This window comes from Podarcis bocagei (genome assembly GCF_964188305.1).
Source record: "Podarcis bocagei genome assembly, chromosome: 10".
Lineage (NCBI taxonomy): Eukaryota > Metazoa > Chordata > Lepidosauria > Squamata > Lacertidae > Podarcis > Podarcis bocagei.
In genome coordinates, this window is record NC_138135.1 from 4,393,252 (window position 1) to 4,412,540 (window position 19,289).

Here is a 19,289-nt window from a genome sequence, read left to right on the forward strand (position 1 = left end):
TGGGGCGAAGGCCCGGCGCGTCCGCCATTGGCGGAGGCGCTGAGGCGAGCGGCGCTCTGATTGGCGGGCTCCGGCCAGCGCAGGCGAGCGGGCCGCGGGATGGAGTCGCCTGAGGGAAACGGGTCCGGAGGGGACTTCGCCGTGCCCAGCTCGCCCCGGGGCTCCCCGGCCGTGCCCGGGCCCACGCGCCTCCGCGCCTTCCTCTGGTGCCGGGAGTTCCTGGCCGGCGCTTGGCGCTGCCTGGCGGCGCCCGAAGACCTCGGCATCGTCCCCGTCAGGTGAGCCCCGCCCCCACCGCCGTAATGCGACGAAGAGCCGCGCGGGTGACGTCAGCCTCTCTCCACTCGCCGCTTCTGCCGTAGGGCGTGGAATAGCGGCGCACCGGATTTCCAGCTCAGAAGAGCCCCCTAGGAGGGAGCGGGGTTCGAATCTCGCCCGTGAGCCAACCTCGCAGGGTTGCTATGTGTGTATGGGGGGGGTGAAATAGGGCTAGAACCTCAGGCTGGCCAACCTCGCAGGGTTGGCGTGGGGTGAAATGGGCAGTGTGGCGCAATGGTTAGAGCGCTGGACCAGGAGAGAGGGAGCTGGGCTTGATGCCATGAACCTTGGGGGCCGGGCCTGCCTGGAAGGGTTGGCGTGGGGGTGAAATGGGGAGGAGAGGCAGTGCCGCGCAATGGTTAGAGCGCTGGGCTACGACCTGGGGGGGAGTGGGGCTTGATGCCATGAACCTTGGGGGCCAGGCAGCACCTCTCACAGCCTAGCCTACCTGGAAGGGTTGGTGTGGGGGGTCAAACGAAGACTAGGATCTGGGGGAAAGCAGAGTTCCAAGTTTTGCCTCTCGGCCATAGGGTAGCCTTGGGGGCTGGTCACTGCCTCTCAGCCTAACCTACCTGGCAGGGCCGTGGGGGGAGGTTAAATGGGGAGGAGAGGCAGTGCGGTGTAATGGTTAGAGTGTCAGAATAGAACCTCAGACAGATCAGGGTTCGAATTCCCCTGCAACTGTGCCAAGAAGCTCCCTGTGAGGGCCAGTCACTGTCTTCCGTCAGCCTAACCTACCTCTCAGGGTTGTTGTGTGGTTTTGCAAGCTTGCTTCCCCCTGCTCAGGTGAGTAGGACCCAACCAGTGGCTTCAAGTTCCAAGAAACGAGACCCTGACTAAATACACCTGGAAGAAGAAACCTTCTGCTGGCGAGAGCTGTTCGGAAGTGGGATCTCGCTGGAGGCTTTTTAAGCGGAGGTTGGGTGGCTGATCTGCCAAGGATTCTCAAACAGAGCCATCCAACCACCTTTCCAGGAAGGAGAGTCCAGCATCTCCAAAGGGCGCCCGTTCCCTTGTCGAACATCTCTTGCCACCGGAAAGCTCTTCCTGATGTTGATCGGAATCTCCTATCTTGTAACTTGAAGCCGCTGCTCCCTGTAACCTTGCTCCATCTTCCACGTCACAGCCCTTCAGATATTTGAAGCCGTAGGCACTTGCAATTACGTTCCTGTATATATAGAGAGATATAAATCCCTCTGGCCTGCTTCTTTAATGTTTTAATGTTGTACTTTAATCTTGTTTTTTAAGTTGTATTTCAGTCAACTTGTTTTTATTATCGGTTGTTAGCCGCCCTGAGCCTGGTCTTGGCTGGGGAGGGCGGGGTATAAATAAAATTTATTATTATTATATTATTATTCTTTGCTTCTGCTGCTGCTCTTGCAGCTGGACAGCTCAGCTCTCCGGAAAATGACTCACTTCTTCCTTGCAGGCTCTGTGCCTTTCCTGCCCCCAGAGGAGGAGGAGGGGTGTGGGTCAATTGTTCCTTTCTCCTGTAGGATGTGTTACAGCAGGCCCACAGGTCACCGTCTCAAGGCATTCCAGGAATGCTTCCCACACTGCCAGAGCCCTGCCCAGCACAGAGCATGGCTGGGGTGGGTCTGCCAGTGAGATTGGCAAACAACAGGGCATTGAAGGAGGGCAGAACATCTTCTAGGGAGTAGCTAAAATTGGCATTTTGTTGCCCGCACAGTGGAGACGACTTTTCCTTTCCCCCCCCTTTTAATTTTATTAACATATAAAACACATACATATACATTTACACAACACACTACCTAATTTACATAGCATAAAACATAAGGATCTGAGCCCAGGAGCAACTCTCCCCTAACGTGTCTTCCAGCAACTGGGATTCAGAAACATTGCCTCCTCCAGCTGTAGAGGCCGTGATGAGCCATTGTGTCAAGCAGTCACTGGTAATGTTCTCCCAGTGCCCTGCCCACAACTGGGGCAGTCGAGCCTGCAGCTTTCATTTTTTTAATATACAGTGGATGCATCTGTGCGTGTGCGGTTTGCGATTTGGCACTTTTGCGCATGCGCAAAGCGCGATTTAGCGCTTCTGCGTATACACAACCGCCAAAACCCGGAAGTAACCCGTTTTGGTACTTCCGGGTTTCGGCGGTCCGCAATCCGAAAAAATGCAACCTGAAGCACCTGTAACCCGAGGTATGACTGTATCTGACTTTTAGAAGACATCTGTTTGTTTGTTTTTAATAAATATTTATTAGGAATTTTCCATTTTAAAAAGCCAAAAAGAAAAAACAAAAAGAAAAATTAAAAACATATACAGTTTGCAATCCTTATTTTCTATAACATATTTCCCTGACTTCCCCGCACCTCCCCTTCTTATATTCCAATTCAAATTGTAAATTCAACAAGTTCTTATCCCCATTTTTTAACCTTTTTATACTTAATTCATTTAAAAAAACCAATTTTACCTTATAAACCTCAAAATTTATACCTCAGTACTCATTCTTAAATCCTTTTTTCTAAAGTCGACCCAAATTCCCTTCCACGAATTCCCCACTTTTCATACTGATAACAAAACAGAATAAAAAGAAAAAGACAAATTATAATTATACACCCTTTGGATCCCCAAACTCCACCCCTGACTTTTAGAAGACATCTGAAGGCAGCCCTGTTTAGGGTCGTTTTTAACGTTTGATGTTTTATTGTGTTTTTAATATTCTGTTAGGAGCTGCCCAGAGTGGCTGGAGAGGTCTGGCCAGATGGGCAAGGTAGAAGTAATAAATTACTACTACTACTACTACTGTGGGACGTGGGTGGCGCTGTGGGTAAAAGCCTCAGCGCCTAGGGCTTGCCGATCGAAAGGTCGGCGGTTCGAATCCCCGCGGCGGGGTGCGCTCCCGCTGCTCGGTCCCAGCGCCTGCCGACCTAGCAGTTCGAAAGCACCCCTGGGTGCAAGTAGATAAATAGGGACCGCTTACCAGCAGGAAGGTAAACGGCGTTCCGTGTGCTGCGCTGGCTCGCCAGATGCAGCTTTGTCACGCTGGCCACGTGACCCGGAAGTGTCTCCGGACAGCGCTGGCCCACGGCCTATAGAGTGAGATGGGCGCACAAACCCCAGAGTCTGCCAAGACTGGCCCGTAACGGGCAGGGGTACCTTTACCTTTACCTTTACCTTTACCTTTACTACTACTACTACAGGTTTTTTGTTGGGGCATCTGCTTGGGCCTTGTGAGAGCAGACTGCTTGCCTAGGTGGGCGATTGGCCTGGCATTATTAAAGTCTGAACATGAGCACACAGACACTTTGGGGGGGGGGGTGTTTGGCCTCCTGAGGAAGGAGGTTATTGCTGGCTTGCCTGCCTGGAGGCTCTTTCTCCCTGCCAGTTCTGCTGTTCTTCAATCTCCATCTGCCCTCCCCGTTTCTGACTCTTCCTCCCCTCCTGGGTTGTGCTTTCTCCATAGCGGGGGGCTCAGCAACCTCCTCTACAAGTGCACCCTCCCCGATCACATTGTGACTGCGGAAGATGAGCCACGCCAAGTTCTCCTGCGTATCTACGGAGTCATCCTCCAGGTGAGATCTTCTGGTCCTGGTGCTCTGGGTTCCCAACCCCTTGGCATGGCCTTCTCTGTGCTGGCTCCCCAGGGGCTGAAGAGGAACTGATGTAGCACTGACAGCACCTTGCGGGAAACTTTAGTGAAGAGCAGGGAGGTGTCTAAATGCAGCCCTGCCCCACATTTGAAGATCCAGCAAGAACTAGGGCTCTCGTCTGCAATTTTTGCTTTTTACCACTGGGGGCAGCCTGGGTGGGCGGGTCTCAATCCTCCTCCAGTTCTGGTTGCAAAGGAGCAGCTCTCCTGGTTACCGTATTTTTCACTTCGTAAGAGGCACTTTTTTCCTCTTAAAATCTAAGGGGAAATGTCTGTGCGTCTTATGGAGCAAATGTGTGGTCCCTGGGACTGGGGCGGGACCCGGGCTTCCCCCGCCAGCCCCACAAGCTCGGGGAGCAGTGGGAAGGCTGTGCGCATCCTTTCCGCTGCTCCCTGACCTGCTCTTTGGGGCTGGCGGGGGAAAGCTGGGCTTCCCCCCCCCACCAGCCCTGGGGAGCAGGTCTAAAGGAACCCAAAGCCTCCGGAGCACAGCAGGAACTCCCGCTGCGCTCCGGAGGCTTCGGGTTGCCTTCACTGAAGCATGGAGAGTGAGAGGGGTCAGTACGCACCAACCCCTCTTGCTCTTCAGGCTTCCGGCGTAGCTGCCTGAAGCCTCCAGAGCGCAGCAGGAACTCCCGCTGCGCTCCGGAGGCTTCGGGTTGTGGATTTTGAAGAGGATTAGATAGATTCCTGGAGGAGGAGAGGGCTATCAATGGCCACCGGCCAGGATGGCTCTGTGCGGTGCAGGAGGAAGGAAAGCTTCTGAATCCCAGTTACTTAAAACCGCAGGAATGGAAAGTGCTGCTCTGGGTGCTTGAATCTGGCTTGCAGGTTTTCCCAAAGAGGCATCTGGTCAGCCACTGCGAGAACAGGATCCTGGACTCGATGGGCCGTTGGCCTGATCCGGCAGGCTCTTCTTCTGTTCTTAGGCCACTTCAGGGTCTCGTTTGTGGCCAGCCTGATCTCGAATCCTTTTTGTCTTCTCTGTCCCTCTGGGGTTTGGAGGCCCCACAATTCTGTTGCCCTCCCTGCTGTGGCCGTTTGACTGTCAAATGACCATCAGGGTCCCTTCCAACTCTACACTTCTATGATTTGCACGTCTTTCTCTGCCAGGGCTGTGCAACACCCTCTTTCTTCGGGGGGGTGGGGGTGGCGGCAAGGGCAGAATCTGACCCCATCGCCTTTCTCTCTCCCGCAGGGGGTCGACTCGCTGGTTCTCGAGAGCGTCATGTTTGCCATCCTGGCCGAGCGGATGCTGGGACCGCGACTCTACGGCATCTTCCCCCAGGGGCGCCTGGAGGAATATATCCCGGTGGGTTGTTGGCGGTGCGCTGGATCAGCGGTTCGTGGGGTGGGTGGGATTACCTGAGGGACTGGCAGAAGGAATACGGGAGGTGTAAATGACTTTCAGACTTGGAAAAGCTGAATCAAGTTCATCAGGTTTGTAGGAATTAATTAAACTAAATCAGGCTTCCTCAAACTCAGCCCTCCAGATGTTTTTGGCCTACAACTCCCATGATCCCTAGCGGTCAGGGATGATGGGAATTGTAGTCTGAAAACATCCAGAGGGCCGAGTTTGAGGAAGCCTGAACGAAATAGTTTTAATTGAGCTTTGAATAAATACAATTAATGGTTTCCGCTTTGAATTTCATAATAATAATAATAATAATTTTTTTATATCCCGCCCTCTCCAGCCAAAGCCGGGCTCAGAGCGGCTAACAACAGTAAAAATAACACAGTTTACATAAAATCACAATCAATTACAGTGGTACCTCGCAAGACGAATGCCTTGCAAGACAAAAAACTCGCTAGACGAAAGGATTTTCCGTTTTCGATTTGCCTCGCAAGACGAATTTCCCTATGGGCTTGTTTCGCAAGACGAAAACGTCTCGCGACTTGTTTCCTTTGTCTAAAAACAAAGACATGTTTTGTTTATAAAGTTAATTTATTTTCCCTTCAATTTTTGAACTGCTCTTTACAGTATGTGTGACTTTAAAGAGCAGTTAATAAACTGTTGTTGTACCAAATTTGGCTTTGTTTGGACTTTTTTTGACCATAGGAACGCATTAATTGATTTTCAATGCATTCCTATGGGATTTCGTGATTCGCAAGACGAAAAATTCGCTAGACAACAAAACTTGCGGAACGAATTAATTTCGTCTTGCGGGGCACCACTGTAATTGAAATACATTCTAAATTCATTCTAAAATCAATTCAGAGTCAAATTAATGGCAACCATTGGGCTAGAGTTCTATGAGGATTACAGAAGGAGGGGGTCAGACTGCATCTTGGCCAAAGGCCTGGTGGAACAGCTCCGTCTTGCAGACCCTGCGGAAAGATGTCAAGTCCCGCAGAGCCCTAGTCTCTTGTTCCACCAGATCGGGGCCACGGCTGAAAAAGCCCTGGCTCTGGTTGAGGCCACCCTAACCTCCCTGTGGCCCGGGACCTCCAAGGTGTTTTTGTTTGAAGACCGTAAGGTCCTCCGTGGGACATACCAGGAGAGGCAGTCCCGTAGGTATGAGGGTCCTAGGCCGTATAGGGCTTTAAAGGTTAAAACCAGCACCTTAAGCCTGATCCTGTACTCCACCGGGAGCCAGTGTCATATTATCTTCCTTAATGGGTTGTGCAGGCTGCTATTCTAAGCAATGCTTTGTACAGGGTGGCTGTCCAGTGTTCTCACCACAGCAGCCCTGTGAGGTAGGCTAGTCCGCTTGTGGATGTTGCCAACATGCCCTCCTTCATTTTCTGCCGTGGTTTAGTGGCCCCAGACACGCACACACAACTTTCCTCCCCCCCGTTATACGGACTCTCAATAAATGTTTTCTTGCCTGCTGTTTCTGCGCTCTGTTGCGCAGGGGTTCCCACACCTCTGGGGCAGGTGCCCACGGAGCTATTGCTAGCAGTGGGAATTGGCTTCCGTTGGGCGGGAGAGGAAGAGGCTCTCATGCCGCCCATGTCTCTTCCCCGCAGAGCCGCCGCCTGACCACAGAGGACTTGCCCGACCCCAGCATCTCGGGGGAGATCGCCACGAAGATGGCTCGCTTCCACGAGATGGTGATGCCCTTCAATAAACAGCCCAAGTGGATGTTCGGGACGATGGAGAAGTAAGGCTCCTGGTGCTTTTGAAAGCTGCAGGCTAGAAAACCAGAACCCTTTCTCCTAGGTATCATGTCGGAGGAAATAAAAAGAATGGTCAGACCAGGGTTATTGATTGCCAAGAATTGGAAAAACAGCAGCGTCCCAACTAAAACAGACTGGTTATCTAAAATGATGGAATACTTCCATCTTGCCGAACTAACAGGGAGGATAAGAGGAGATCTGGTACAAAAAGTGAATAAGGAGTGTGCTGGGCCCAGGGGAAACCCTTGAAAGGCAGTCCAGGACCAGTCCAGAATCCGGAGGTTCCGCTAAGAGTCAGTCCAACAGGGCCAAGGCAGGACACGAGGCAGGAACCCAGGCAAGGACAGGTACAGGATCTCAGGGAGATTCTGGCAAACAGCAATGTTGGTCCCGCAACCTGGGGCAGAGTCCGACAGCCTTTTATCTCTGTTGGGGTAACGGCCGGTCCTGATCCCCTGGTGACTCACCTCCCTGTCTTGCTAGAAGGTGAGCACTCCTCCTGCGAGTACTCAGGTCTCTCCTTCTCTCAGACCTCAGTCTCTGCAGCTCAGGAGACGTCGGTGGGTTACTAGACCCAGAGGCCGCCTCAGCCTCCCTGACCCAACTGGTAGTGGAGCAGCTGTAAGTGATGGCCCAGCTGAAGGCAAGGAGGTCATCCCTGCATCTGGAGCCAGGGCAGGCTCAGGCCCCTGACTCGGCCCAGCTGGTGCTTGTTGCAGGGGAACCTGTGCAGACTGGGGCTCTTCAGAATCAGGCCCCAGACTTGGTTCAGATGATGCCTGAGGCAGAGGATCCGGTGCAGATTGAGACTCCTCTGGCTCTGAGTCCCAGGCCATCACAGCCTGTTGGGTTGTGGCTGGAGAAAGCCAGTGACTGACCGATTCTCCTTTCCCCCTGTTGGCAGGTACTTGAGGCAGATCTCCGACCTGACCTTCCCCCAGGAAGCCCAGCTGCAGAAGCTCCATAAGCTCAAGGCGTACAACTTGGAAGCGGAAATGCGCAGCCTCAGGTGAGCGGGCAGCAGTGGGGCACAGGATCGGGGGCCTTGGGTCAGTGCTGTGCCCCCTGGCAGAATTAGCAAGTCCGTGATAGGATGTGTCAGGTGCTGATGGTGTTTGCTCGTGAGTAACCAGGCAGGACTCCAACCTGTCTTTTACAGGTTTTATTGTGCAAACTATTTACAGTGCAGATCTACTAAGTTCATGTCCATCTCAGTCACTTGCAGAATCCGGGAGTGGCCCCTTCTGGCTTCTCCCCCAACATAAGAACTTCGGCACCCTAAGTCTCCTCCCCCCCTCCTTGCGTTTCACCCCTCTGTGCAAGCTGGGCGATGGAAGGGGCATGTGTCCCTCCTGGCCAGCCTGGCGAGGTGAGGCGCTGGGGTTCTCAGCAGCATCCTTGAGCCCTTTCCTCGCTTGACTGGCCCCTTCCCTCTCTTCCTCACTGGAGGTGTGGCTTTTCTCACCACTGGAAGAGGAACTGCTCCTCTGGAGTTTCAGAGGCTCTCTGTATCCCAACGGCCCCGCCGCCTCCCTCCCCTGTTCCGATGGCAGTCCCCTGACAGGATGCCTCGCCCCTTGCTGTCCGTCACGCGCCCCCTGCCAAGGCAGGGTCCATAGCTCTAAGTGGCAGAGCAGGTGCCTTGCCCGCCTCAGCCCCTCTCCTGCCAGGAGGCTTTGGGGCAGCAGTGGGGGTGCACTCCAACGCCAGAGGAAATGGACCAGTTGTTGGACTTGTCTGAAGCTCTGGCTGCAAAAGGCAACCGGCCTCGAAACAGGGAAGATGCATTTCTGGCCAAGATAATCACAGAATTGTAGAGACGGGTGGGAGCCCCAAAGGCCATCTAGTCCAACCCCCTGCTATGCAGGAAACACAGCAAAAGAATCCCTGAAAGACAGCCATCCAATCTCTGTTTATAAACCTCCAACAAAGGAGATTCCAGCCGCCTTCCAAGGTTGTCCCTTCCATAGCTCTTGCCGTCAGAAAGTCATTCCTAATTTTGAGCTGGAAACTCCTTCTTTGTCATTTGAATCCGTTGGTTTGGGTTGAATCCTGCCCTGTGGAGCAGGAGAAAACTCCGTCTTGTCTCCCATGAATTGATGGGGTGGATGTGAATATTTTCTGTGTTTTCTTTTGGGGGGGGCCCTTTCCCTCTCCAAATATGCTCTGTTTCAGGGTGGGGGATTCCCCTGTGCAAAGCAAACTCCCTCCTCGTTCTCCCAACTCTCCTTCCTCTCTCTCTCTCTCCTGGAATTTCAGGGAGCTGCTGGAGTCCACCCCGTCCCCCGTGGTCTTCTGCCACAACGATGTGCAAGAAGGTGAGGACACTGAAGTGGGAAGGGAAGCTGGGGTGGTGGTGTGATCTTTCCCCCAGGTTCTGGCCAGGGGGGCTGTGAATATTGGGTGGAGCTCAGAGTCCCACTCCCCACCCCCTGAATGATGCTGAGATTGCTCCCTGGAGCAGAGCAGGGCAAGGCACACCACCCTGGCTTCCTTCTGCTATGAGAACAACGTAGTGCCTGCGGCCACCCTGAATGGAAGGCCATATACGAAGAGCCTTTCAGCTGGATCAGACCCAAAGGGCCCATTGAGGCCAGTTCTGGGAGCAGAACCTGAGTTCCACAGGGCTCTCTGTCCACCTGTGACTCCCAGAAACCAGTATCCAGAGGAATACTGAAAGATCCTGTTCCCTCATATGAACCTGACTGGGCTCTAAGAGCTTCAGGGGGGCAATTTTTTCAGTCCGATCCCCCTCACAGGCATACTGGGTAGGGACTCAAGACAGGGCCTTATTGGTGGCAGTTCCCAGTCTTTGGATCTCCCTGCCTAGGGAAGCCAGATGGGCTCCCTCCTTGCTCTCCTTCCGCCAGCAGATGAATACCTTCACCAGCAGGTATAGAATACCTGCGCAGCAGATGAATACTGCCCTTGTTCCAGCAGGCTTTGGGGAACTGGTTGCTTTTAATGAGAGGGCTTTTTTTCTTGTAATTATCTTCATGTTTTTGTAGATCACAGAGAGAGAGACATACACTGTGCACAATTTTTGTTGGCATCCGTCTGCACCTTTGGGAGTGAAATCAAACCATTAGAGAGTTACAGATGGAGATGGGAGAGACATGTTCCATTACGCATATATATTCACATGTAAAATGTACATATTATCTATACAGTGGTACCTCTGGATGCGAACGGGATCCGTTCCGGAGCCCCGTTCATATCCTGAAGCGAACGCAACCCGCTTCCGCGGGTCGCATGTCACCGCTTCAGCGCATGCGTGTGACGTCATTTTGAGCGTCTGCACATGCGCGAGCGGTGAAGCCCCGAAGTAACACGCTCTGTTACTTCCGGGTCGCTGCAGAGTGCAACCCGAAAATGCTACTTCAACCCGAGGTATGACTGTACCTACAAAATATGTGTGCGTTTAACAATTGCTTCTCCACAAGGTTCTGTTTCAACTGAGCTGCCTTGAGTTCTTGTCGGGGGGGGGGGGAGGTGGGATATAAATAAATATAATTATAAAAAGAGAAGAAGAGTTTGGATTTGATATCCCGCTTTATCACTCCCCTTCAGGAGTCTCAAAGCGGCTAACATTCTCCTTTCCCTTCCTCCCCAACAACAAACACTCTGTGAGGTGAGTGGGGCTGAGAGACTTCAGAGATGTGTGACTGGCCCAAGGTCACCCAGCAGCTGCATGTGGAGGAGCAGGGAAGCGAACCCGGCTCACCAGATTACGAGTCCACTGCTCCTAACCACTACACAATGCTGCCCTTGACACTGGAGGGGGTGGCGAACATAGCGGCCATGGTGAGTGGCGCTGATCCCTTCTCCTGCTCTTGCTCCTTCTCTCCCCACAACCCAGGGAACATCCTGCTCCTGGCTGGGCGTGAGTCCGCTGCCTCCGACCGCCTCATGCTGATCGACTTCGAGTACAGCAGCTACAACTACCGGTGAGCTGGGGGTGAGGGCGGAGGGCAGGGAGGGAAGCGGGCGGCAGACATCAGGACTTGGTCATTCTGAACTCACAGCTGTCCATGGAGGCGCAGGTCAGTTCTGTGTCCAGCGCAGCTGTTTATCAGCTCCATCTGGTACGCAGGATGAGACCCTCCCTGTCCGCAGACTGTCTCACCAGAGTAGTGCATGCTCTAGTTATCTCCCGCTTGGACTACTGCCATGCACTCTACGTGGGGCTACCTTTGAAGGTGACCCAGAAACTACAACTAATCCAGAATGCAGCAGCTAGACTGGTGACTGGGAGCGGCCACCAAGACCATATAACACCGGTCTTGAAAGACCTACGTTGGCTCCCAGTACATTTCTGAGCACAATTCAACATATTGATGCTGACCTTTCAAGCCCTAAACGGCCTCGGTCCAGTATACCTGAAGGAGTGTCTCCACCTCCATCGTTCTGACCGGACACTGAGGTCCAGCGCCGAGGGCCTTCTGGCGGTTCCCTCCCTGCAAGAAGCCAAGTTACAGGGAACCAGGCAGAGGGCCTTCTTGGTAGTGGCGCCCGCCCTGTGGAACGCCCTCCCACTAGATGTCAAAGAGAAAAACAACTACCAGACTTTTAGAAGACACCTGAAGGCAGCCCTGTTTAGGGAAGCTTTTAATGTTTAATAGGTTAATGTATTTTAGTGTTCCATTGGAAGCCGTCCAGAGTGTCTGGGGAAACCCAGTCAGATGGGCGGGGTATAAAAAAGAAATAATAATAATAATAATAATAATAATAATTATTATTATTATTATTATTATTATTAGTGGCAAGATGCCTGGCAATGACTGCAGGGCCGGGCTTGGCATGGTGACCCCTTAACCAGGCAGGCCTCTGGATTTCTCTGTGCCAAGGAAAAATGGGGGGGGCAGGCCTGCTGCCCCACTACCGATGGGGCTTTTTCCCACCATGAAACTCTCAAAAGAGGTTTCATTCCAGTGAAGCCCATTGGCAAGCGTCCCACACCCCAGCCCTGTAGCAGGCCAGCTGGAGGGATCTGCCAATATTGGTGGGGCGGGTGTGATCCTGGCTTGATTCTCAGCCACAGAGTCCAGTGGGCTGAGCTTCACCCTCCCTCCCTCTCTCCCTGCAGGGGCTTCGACATCGCCAATCACTTCTGCGAATGGGTGTACAACTACGCCCACGACCAGTGGCCTTTCTACAAAGCCAGCCCGGAAAACTACCCCAGCCGCCAGCAACAGGTAACACCTGCCCTTTGCTCGCCACAAGGACGTGGCGTCTCTCGCTTGAAGGAAGTGGCCGTTTCTCTGTTGACGGCCCATTTTTGTTTCTCGCCGAATTATTCCGTGATGGCGGCTTGCTGTTGTGCTGAAGCCTCCACAGCAAAAGGGAGAAATAGAATGACACATGTGCATTCATATAACACACGGCTGATGAATCACAGTTTGTGAGTAAATGTAGGTAGGAGAGTTAATATCAAGGCCAACAGGAAACTCTGGCTAAAAGCAGTTTGCAATAAGTCCTCTTAACATTCAGCTTTGCTGGCTGTGCATCACTTTTAGTGTTATGAGAGAAGAGGGGAAACTTTTCTCTATTCCCTTTCTCCATGTCATGCATAATTTTGATAAGCTTCTATCTGGTTGCCTTTCACTCGTCTTTTCTGTAAAGTCCCAAATACCTGGTAATTTTGGCTGCCTTTACATCTCAAAAGTGGTTTGCAACAAGCATTTAGGTTCCCCATAACTGCATTTGAAAGCAGGCGTCTCTGTTCTGTAGTTCCTGCAGGCTTTGTGTGCGGGGGGCGGGGGTGTTGATTTTTTATTTGCGTAGTTATAAATAAAACATTATAATTGCTTTGTAAACCCATTTCTAACTTACGGGACCTGCCTTTGGGTTTCCAGAATAAATGCCAGTATATCAACAGCTGGGTCCTCTGAGTATCACTGTCTCTCCCTTACATTTGCATAACATTTCATTATAAATTACGGATTACAAGAGTTTTGGTTTCAAATCTAATCAAGTAATGGGTTTTTTGGAGGGTGTCGTTGTAATTGGCAGAAACCTCTTAGGCTCTTATACTAAGTTGCTGCTGGCTTGACCAGCCATTGGTGCACGTTTGACTTAGCAGCTGACTGTGTGCGTTTGAAACTGGTCAGGTCAGTAGCCTTGATGCTTCTGGAGGCTGAAGGCTCAGGGAGGCTAGAGAGCAGCCTTTTGGGGGAGGGGGTGCTCTCAGAAGCCCCTGCCCAGAGCAGCAAGACTGCAGGAATTTTTATTTGAACATTGATTTCTGCCTCCCTCATCTGTCACAGTTCTTTCCAAAGCACACTAAACTCCACTAAAATACAGAAGCAGACTTTTGGAAGATTCGGAACAAGGCTGTCAATATTGTCATGCTGTTATACAGTGGTATCTCGGGTTACAGACTGACACAATTGGAAACTGTAAGAGTCCCTGACTTGGAAACAATTCAGCAGGAATAGTACCTTGGGTTAAGAACTTTGCTTCAGCATGAGAACAGAAATCATGCTCAGGCGGCAGTGGGAGGTCCCATTAGCTAAAGTGGTGCTTCAGGTTAAGAACAGTTTCAGGTTAAGAACGGACCTCTGGAACGAATTAAGTTCTTAAACCGAGGTACCACTGTACAAAATTTTGGTACAACCACATTCTGGTTGCCTCACCTCAAAAAGGATATTGTGGAGTTTGGAAAAGTTTAGGAAAGGGGCTGGCACAATGACCTTACAAAGATTGATTGCAATGTCCGCGACCTTTTAGTTTAGAGAAAAGCTGGGTAAGAGGCAACACATTAGAAGTTTATAAAATGATGCACAGCACGCAAAAAGTGGGTAGAGAAAAGGTTTTTCTCTTGCCAGACTAGAACTTGTGGACATCTGATGAAGTTAGATGATGGAAGATTCAGGGCAGAGAAAAGGAAGTCCTCCACGCATAGTTGAACTATGGAACTCACTGCCACAGGAAGCAGCGAGGGCCACCAATTTGGAAGGCTTTCAAAGAGGATTGGGCAAATTCATGGAGGAGCAGAGGGCTATTGAGGGCTCCTAGCCAGGATGGCTGTGCTCTGTCTCCAAGGCAGCAATCCTTCTCCATCCCAGATGCTGGAAACCACAGGAGAGTTGCTCTTGTGCCCAAATCCTGCTTTCAGATTTTTCACGCAGGCGTCTGATTGTGCCACCGTGGACAACAGGACTCTGGACTAATTGGGCCACCGGCCTGGTCTAGCAGCCTCTTCTGTTTCTCTGAGCTGCCTCTCAGCTTCACCAAAAAGCAATAAATCGTCTTTTTTTTATTTAAAGGGAGATATTTATTGGGGAGAAACAGCTGTCGGTCTCCCAAAAGCACAAGCTTTTTGGTTTCCAGTGTTGCCTTTTGAAAGCGTGGGGACGTGCCCTGGGACCTTGAGGGGAAGGGTGGGTTATAAATCAAATTAAGAGGATCAGTAATGAGCATGTTTAGGCAAGTAGGCCAGAGCAAGGTGATCTCTGAGAGTGGAGCGGCCTGCCGTGTCAGGACCCGGCTCTGTTCTCCCAGCTCACCCTGAGGCTACTTTTTCCACAGCTGCATTTTATCCGCTGCTACCTGGAGGAGGCGGCTGGGAAGAAAGCGCGCCCGTCCCCGGAAGAGCAGGAACGCCTCGAGGAGGAGATGCTTCTGGAGATCAGCCGGTCAGTGTCTGGGAACGCAGGAAAGTCACCTTGGGAATTAATAAATAATAGTAATAATAATTTTATTATTTTTACCCTGCCCTTCCCGGTTCAGAAAACCGGGCTCAGGGAGACTAATAACAAATTTAAAATACTTAATTAATGCAACAAAAATATAGCACAAAGTACAGTATAAAACGTGAATAACAATAAATTCAGAATTCCGAAATCAATTTAGGGGGGAAATCCATCCAATAAGATGATCACCAGGGCTAGCTGGCTAAATTAGTCCTACTTGGGCCAGCGAGGAGACCAGGGGAGAATTAGCTGTGAGATCCCAGAGCGGGTAATCTTCATAAAAAGGGGAGGGGGAGGGAAGGAAGGGGAATAAAAGATCAGGCTAAGTTCAAATGGAAAGCCAGGCGGAATAGCTCTGTCTTACAGGCCCTGCGGAAGGAGGTTAAATCCTGCAGGGCCCTGGTCTCCTGGGGCAGAGCATTCCACCAGGTCGGAGCCATCACTGAGAAGGCCCTAATAGGAAAAGGTCAATTTTTTGCTTTTCCAGGAGCTCAGCGAGCCTCACCAGCAGGGGATCAATGGTCTCCCTACGTGCCTCTTCATAAAAGGGACATCTAAAGAACAAGTGCTCTGGGCTTCCTGTCTCCCCTGATGAACAGGCGCAAAGTCTCTGAGCATATGCCACCCCTATTTTATCCTCATAACAACCCTGTGAGGCAGCTTGGGCTGAGACAGGCAGGTAGCGACAGGCCCAGGCCCCGCCCAGCGAGCTTCGTAGCCAAGTGTGGACCGTGCTCTCCTGGGTCCCAGCTCGTTTTTCTAACCACTACCCCACAGGGAGTCAGGAAGCATGGATGTCCAGAGCAGTTGCCCCATCCCTGAGCCAGCACCCCTCTATACGATGGAGAGAGGCCGCTTTGCACCCCCGTTGCCTCGCCTCCAGCTCCTCTTCCTCCTCCTTCCCTGACTCCTCTCCTTCCCATCTCTCTCTCCCAGATTTGCGATGGCCTCCCACTTCTTCTGGGGCTTGTGGTCCATCTTGCAGGCCAAGATCTCCACCATCGAGTTTGGCTACCTGGTGAGTCCTTGTGTTGATGACCTAGCAAGCTCTTCTCATGTGATGCTTTCAGCGAACTTCCAGTGGTTTGTGAAGGCAGAGGAATGCATTATGCAACAAGAGCATCCCTTTAGAACTGGGTGCTGGTGGCTTCTCATGTTCTGGGAAAGGTGGTGCAATGCCTGACCCTGACTCTGCCCTCCTCCCCTCCTCTTACCTCCCAGGAATATGCCCAGTGCCGCTTCGAAGCCTACTTCCAGCAGAAATCTCTCTGCGAGTGACCCTCACCCGTCCTGCCTTCGCGCCCAGGCTTCGGCCTGGCTGGCGCCGTCGCGGGACCTGGACTCGAACTCCTGGACCTCAAGAGGCACCGTTGCCAGTGGACCAAAGCTTTCTCCCCGGACGCAGGAGGAGGGTTGGCTGGCCAGCTCTCGTTCCGCAGCGGCAAAAACTCTCTGGCTTCTGGCTGGGCTGGTTCGTAGCCGGGCAAAGGGGCCACGGAGCCCCCGTGGGGTGGCAGCACACCCGGAGGATGCCAGGCAGCTAAATGTTGCAGGCATGGCTTCCGGCAGGCGGTCCCTCCGTGATGGAGGTCCCTTGGCACGGGGAAGGTGGGAAGAAGAGATCTCCGCACTTTGGGACAGGGAGGGGATGTGCGAGCCCCCCCCCCCCGGGCCCTCGCCTGCTTCCATTCTGCCTTCTGTTGCCCTCGGCCCTCCATGCCCTCTGCTGCCTCCACCACTGTGCCTTCCCTTGGCCTTGCTCAGCCCTCTCCACCAGAGATTTCTCTCCTGCCCCAGATCTGTGCACAAGCTCACCCCTCTCCTTCCCTGCTCAGCCCATCCCTTCCAGATCTTAGACTCCTCACGGGTCCTTCTGGTCTGCCTCAGTGCCAGCCACAGATGGCATGGGGGGGGCTGCCTTTGGGGACAGAGACTGCACAGTGAAAGGCCAAGGACTAGTGAGCCCCACCCCACTCTGGTGAGCCTTGGGGCAGAGGTAGAGGGTCTCTAGGCCAGTGTTTCCCAACCGGTGTTCCGCGGCACACTAGTGTGCCGTGAGACATCGGCTGGTGTGCCGTGGGAGGAAGGCGGGCGAGTCGGGCGGTGAGAGGCGGCGGCGAGGATCCGCGTCGAGCCGGGGGCGGCTCCGCGGTGGTGGTGCCGAGCGGCGGGGCAGCGCGCGCAAAAGGGAGGATCGCGAGACAGCGGAGGAGGAGGAGGCCGGCATGTCCGGGCAGCAGCAGCAACAACAGCAGCAGCAACTCCCGCCGCCGCCCCCTCCTCCGCCCGCTATCGCCGCCACCACCACAACAGCCGCCGCCGCCTCAGCTGCCCTCGCTCTGCTGCCTCCTCCCACCCCGGCAAGGGGGAGGGAAAAAACTTTCGCTTTTGTGCGTCCCTCCCGGCGTGACGCTGCGCGCTGACGTCACGGGGCGGGGCTTTAATGGTGGTGTGCCGCGAGATTTTTTTCCGGCTCACAGGTGTGCCGTTGCCCAAAAACGTTTGGGAAACACTGCTCTAGGCCTTACTTTCTGCTGCAGGGACCCCCAGCTCTGGCCACCGTCTCCCATTACTGGATTGGTTCCCTCGTGCGGTTTCCCAAGGAGACGCTTTGGCCAGGACTGGGGAGGCAGCGGGAGGGCTTCGGAGGCAGAGCCAGAGGGCAAAGGTCGCCCCAGAGGATCCTCGGTTGGGGGGGGCAGGGTTTGCTCTGGAGGTCTTCCCTCCCCAGATGTAATCCCAGCCCACTTCGCCGGAGCCTCTCTGGAACGACAGGCAGTTGAGGCCAGGACTTGGGGGCGGCTCCTGCCCCTTGCCCAGCAGCAGCACAAGCTTTTGGACCTGCTGGAGGGCCAGATTTTGCAGGGGAGGGTGCCTTCCACCTTGTTTCTTCCTTTCCCCGGGAATGGGTTTGCTTGCTGGGGGCGGTGGGAGATAAATGACACCTTTTGGTCTTTGTTAACTTCGTTGTATCTGCATTTCTATGAATGTCCAGCAGAGAGAGCCAGAGATGCGGTGGGCTCTCTGGCCCAAGCTAGCCTTTGGCAGGCAGCCTGCCCTCTCTCTCTGTTCTCAGGGCTGCTCTTCTTTTCCGGCATCACTCATGATAACCATGGAATGTAATCTCTGCAATTGCCAATAAAAGCCTGGCACTCCATTCACTAGGACACACTCTCTCTCTCTGTGTGTGTGTGTGCTTGATCACTTTGGGGTGTCTGTGCCAGGGGAGGAGGTCAGATGTCTCTAGCCGTAGAATTGGTCGCAAGCCAGCTCCCCTAGAGCCCCACAACGGGACCCAGAGCTCAATAGAAATTTTCCCTTCCACATCAAAAGCTATCTCATCCTGTTGGGTGTTCAGTGCATCCATTTGGATAGTATATCTGGTCAGCATATGAGCAGAAGGGATTCCTGCCGTAAGACTTTGAGAATTTGAAAGAAGGCTGAAAGGAAGAAAATATTAGGCCAAACATAATAATATCCCCCCCCCCCAGTTAAGTGTGAAAATATTGCTTCTGACTCTTCGGAATAAAGTTGGTCATCACACTTCTGTAGAATGTTGTCTGTAGAATACAGGGCATTGTTTTAAATTCGTAGCAAAGATAGAAGTTTCACCTCGTTCTCTCCACTGTTTCAATAACTTGCTTTTTCAATTGGTCATGTATTTGTTTTTCCCTCTGAAAAATTTGGCAACTGCATGGTACTGTTTATGCTGACAGTAAACCAATTCTCTCCCCCCCTTTTAAAAAGAAACTTCCCCCCACTTGCCACCCCCAGCAACCAATATCATAGAATTGTAGAGTTGGGAGAGACCTCAAAGGTCATCCAGTCTAGCCCCCTGCAATGCAGGGATCTCAAGTAGATCCAACATGACAGATGGCCATCCAACGTCTGCTTAGGAACCTCCAAGGAAAGAGAGTGCATCATCTCTCATGGGAGTCCGTTCCGCTGCCAGAAAGTCCTTCCTGGTGTTTAGTCGTAATCTCCTTTTTCGTAACTCGCAGCCATCGGTTTGGGTCTTCCCCACTGGAGCAGGAGAAAACAAGCCTGCTCCATCTTCCATGTGCCAGCCCTTCAGATATTTGAAGGTTGCTATCCTCTCTCCTCTCAGTCTCCTCTTCTCCAGGCGAGGCATACCCAGCTCCTTCAAGCGCTCCTCATAAGGCCTGGCTTCCAGACCCTTGATCATTGTTATGGAAAAATCTAGGTGCGAGGCTGCTCAGTCACCCAGCTCCTCGGGCAGAGCTCGCGGGTCCCTGCGGAATAAAGGAAGGAGTCCAGCCACCAACCGGAGCAAATAGCTGTAGACCAAAGTTTATTGTGCAACAGGTTCAAAGAGGAATTTTGAACCCCAAGGATGGGGTGACAAAAGAATTTTAAAAGTTTCTATCTTATCCTAGCATACAGTTCATTAAGCATCATCACGACCTCATTGCTACATCAGAAAAGGGGAGGGTTATACATGATTAAGGGACGCGGGTGGCACTGTGGGTTAAACCACTGAGCCTCTTGGGCTTGCTGATCAGAAGGTCGGCGGTTCAAATCC

At 52.6% G+C, this 19,289-nt stretch overlaps 1 protein-coding gene across 1 annotated transcript; it reads left to right on the plus strand.

Moving 5' to 3' along the window:
- The first annotated feature begins 49 nt into the window (after positions 1-49).
- Positions 50-17,903, plus strand: CHKB (choline kinase beta). Its single transcript, XM_081210400.1, has 12 exons — positions 50-278; positions 3,747-3,855; positions 5,131-5,244; positions 6,903-7,036; positions 7,957-8,061; positions 9,312-9,370; positions 10,912-10,999; positions 12,139-12,247; positions 14,583-14,689; positions 15,683-15,764; positions 15,968-16,757; positions 17,268-17,903. Exons 1-11 carry the CDS (start codon positions 100-102, stop codon positions 16,022-16,024), a joined length of 1,143 nt encoding a protein of 380 aa, XP_081066526.1. The 5' UTR covers positions 50-99; the 3' UTR covers positions 16,025-16,757; positions 17,268-17,903.
- The last annotated feature ends 1,386 nt before the right edge of the window (positions 17,904-19,289 follow it).